The 3,298-nt window shown below is 50.3% G+C and overlaps 1 protein-coding gene across 1 annotated transcript; it reads right to left on the bottom strand.

Moving 5' to 3' along the window:
• Positions 1 to 826: 826 nt before the first annotated feature.
• CLDN5 (claudin 5) lies at positions 827 to 3,078 on the bottom strand. The gene has a single exon (XM_042441332.1). The coding sequence runs from the start codon at positions 2,967 to 2,969 to the stop codon at positions 2,313 to 2,315; it is 657 nt and encodes a 218-aa protein (XP_042297266.1). The 5' UTR covers positions 2,970 to 3,078; the 3' UTR covers positions 827 to 2,312.
• Between the last annotated feature and the right edge of the window lie 220 nt (positions 3,079 to 3,298).

Here is a 3,298-nt window from a genome sequence, read left to right as displayed (position 1 = left end):
TTCCAGCACCCTGAATCTTTTCCATCCTTGCCACCCCCATCCACATTATTAGACAACCACTCAAGGAGCACTGATCTGTGTGTGTTCCTAAGTCTACACCGTCACCATTCTGCCATTGCAAACACTTTGGAGAGTTTGTTTTGCTACTGCAGAAGACTGGCCCCAAAGCGACAGGCTTTTAATTCCAGAAAACCTTACTTACATCAAAGAAGGATTTACTGGCAGGCAGGCACATTTCGAGAATCCAGTGTCCGTTGGGGATTTGGCCTTGGTTGGAGAAACCCACCTGCTTTTTTGAAGATTTCTGCCCCTGGCACTGAATGGGCGAGGGAACAAAAGTATGTGAGTCAAAGAGGTGCCAAGCTGTGTCCCAAAGAGACCAAGGAGGGCAGCAATGCCAATCTGAGCATGAGGCTCTGTTCCCCACCCCGCCATCCTTTCTTCTCGGGGGTTTAGCTAGTTGCCTTGCACCACCAAGCAACCGCTGGAGCCTTTGAAACCAAACAAATACTTTGGATACAGCATGGAAAGAAACAAAGGAGTGCTGAGGTCATGCTAAGTTTCCAGGGTCCAGAGCAAGCCCAGCAAACGGATGCCAAAAAAAAGAGGCTCTTGTCAGCTCAGTCTCCTGAAAGAAACTATTTTGCCATAAGCAGCGTATTCAATTTTGCAAGGTGCAGCAAGATCCATTTAGATAGACAGACAACAGACAGACCTAGAGAAAGCAGATGGCTGCAAATGCAGATTCCAAATACAGTTGGAAAAAGCATCAAGAGCAAAACCAAATCAAGCACAGAGACACTTGGTTCATTTTTTGCTACCTGAGCAAATCAGGATTTTTTTTACTCAAATCTTATCAGTTTTTTTTTTAAAAAAGGAAAATGGACAGGCAGCTGTTTATAAATAAATCAATAATATCAAATGTACAAAGGTCTTTGATTTGAAAACACAGGTGAAAACCACAGAGAGATTACATTATGGTATGCAATTATGTTCAGTCCAGTACCTATCCTGCACCAAAGCCATTGAAATGAACCATGTTTGACCCACCCTTCCCGCCCCCAAAAGGCTAAGTTGTAGGTTGAACATCTTAATAATCTGAAACATGGTTTCCTCAACCAGTTTTTAGAGCTGGGGCAGATTTTATTGGGGGGTCACAACGTTAATACTGAAATGGTCATTCTGAAAATAAAAACCAAGTATGCCAGTTATCTCCATTATCTCACACTGCTATGAAGAGCTAGATCTTTAGAAAACACACATTTTATGAAGATAAATTTATAGGAAGGGACTCTTACCCTACAGTTCGGCCACAGAGAGGCTGAGATCTGCAAGTGGCTTATTTAAAACTCTGACAGACTCCCCACTGACTTTCCAGCTGGTCCAAAGCGAAACACGCTGGGACCGCAGAAATACTCCAAGCAAATAAAAAAGGTGGCGGTCCGAGAGAAGCTGATGTCAAAGATGAAAAATCTAGCTGCGATTTCTTCCAACTAAGTGCCTCATTTATAGTCATAATAGGAACGGTGACCAATTTTTGCCAATTGGAGTCATAAGTAGGTTTGCAATTGGCTATTGCCAATCGAAAGCCTTCGACTTCACAATTTTTGCCAAAGTTGAGCGGAAAATCCCATTCCGCTCAGCGGTCTGGGGTTTCTTAAAAAATAAAACCGAGAGAGCAAACTTCATTTAAAAGTACAATAGATATGTGTGCATATGACCCTCACCGTGCTCCTTTCAATGAAGAAGCAATCGGAATGCCACAATGAGGATTAGCACTGTGCCAGGTTCCAGCTCTCAGTGGGTCTTGAATTTAAAAGAAGTAGATGGGGAGACTTCCCCAACGCTTCTTTCTAGTTAGGAAGCAAAGCAAGGAACCGTTAGGTGGGGACTACTACAATTTACATACCGTCAATTTACATAGGATTTAAGAGATGGAAAAAAAAACCCCAACCCACAGATGTGTGTGTGTGAGATCCCCTGAGGCTTCCAGTTAAGACGTAATGCAGCGAATCGTTGGATGAGGACGAGGATAAGTCCCCAAATAAGCCCTACAGAGTCCTAAAGTTCCAGGAGTTTCTTCTTCTTCTTTTTTTTATCCCCAAGAGAGTTTCCGAAAGGCACAGAAATGGCGAAAAAGAGAGCAAGGAGAGGGTTGACCTTTGGCCCTGGGCTGAGCTGGCATCTTTCTGGGCACCTGGAGGGCCGCGAAAGGAGTCTCCCTTCCTGTGGCATATGGACCCCCCTCCCCAGTCTTTCAGTCTCTCTCTCTCAGGAGGTCCCCGTCCAGTGGCGTGGCGTCCCACCGTCCCTCAGACGTAGTTCTTCTTGTCATACTCGCCGTTGGAGGTGGCGGTAGGCCGCCGCGGGGCTGAATACTTGACAGGGAAGGTGGAGACCTCCCCTTGGCGGGCCGAAGAGCAGCAGATGAGGCCACCACCGAGGAGGAGGAGGACAGCGGCCGCCCAGCCGAGATAGAGCGCCGCTCCCATCTCCCGCTTCTGCGACGCCTGGACGCTTGGGTCATAGAAGTTGCTAATGATGATGTTGGCAAACCAGCTGGGGGGCACCAGGACCAGGAGGCCACAGACGAGGAAGAGGGCCCCACCGACCCCAGCAACCCAGTCCTTGACTTTGCCCACCCGGACGCAGTTGGTGCACTGGGCGCCCACCACCGTCACCATCAGGGCCACCAGCCCCAGCAGGGCCCCGATGACCATCAGGGTGCGCCCGGCTTGCATCTCAGGGCTGAGGGCCAGGATGGAGTCGTAGACCTTGCACTGCATCTGCCCGGTGCTCTGGACCACGCAGGCCATCCAGAGGCCCTCCCAGGTGGTCTGGGCCACCACGATGTTGCTCTCGATGAAGGCAGACACTTGCCACATGGGCAAGCCGGCCACCAGGATGGCCCCGGCCCAGCCCAGAACGCAGAGGGTCAAGCCCAGGATCTGCAAAGCCGCTGATGCCATCCTTTGGGGTCTCTGCCAACGACGCCTCCAGAAACAAAGGGCAAGGCTGCAAAGGACTAAGGATGGAAGGATGCAGGTGACCTTGGCTTCAGATGATGCTGCGCTGTGTCTCTGCCTCCGACTGTCTGAGCTGAACGTTCGACGGGTGGGTCCTTATCTATGCCTCCGCTGGCCACGCCCACTCTCGCACCGCAGGCTGATTGGCTCCCGCTTTCTCCCGCGGAGCCAATGGGAGCCGGCCCGGGCGCAGGGCAGCGGGGGAAAGAAGGAAGGCGCGCAGAAAGGGGGCTAGTGAGTGACTCAGGCTGCATCCGCACTGGGGAAATAAC

The sequence above is a fragment of the Sceloporus undulatus genome, chromosome 10 (assembly GCF_019175285.1).
Source record: "Sceloporus undulatus isolate JIND9_A2432 ecotype Alabama chromosome 10, SceUnd_v1.1, whole genome shotgun sequence".
NCBI classification, from domain to species: domain Eukaryota; kingdom Metazoa; phylum Chordata; class Lepidosauria; order Squamata; family Phrynosomatidae; genus Sceloporus; species Sceloporus undulatus.
The sequence above is the reverse complement of the archived record's forward strand: the minus strand, read 5'-3'. Positions and strand labels throughout refer to the sequence as shown.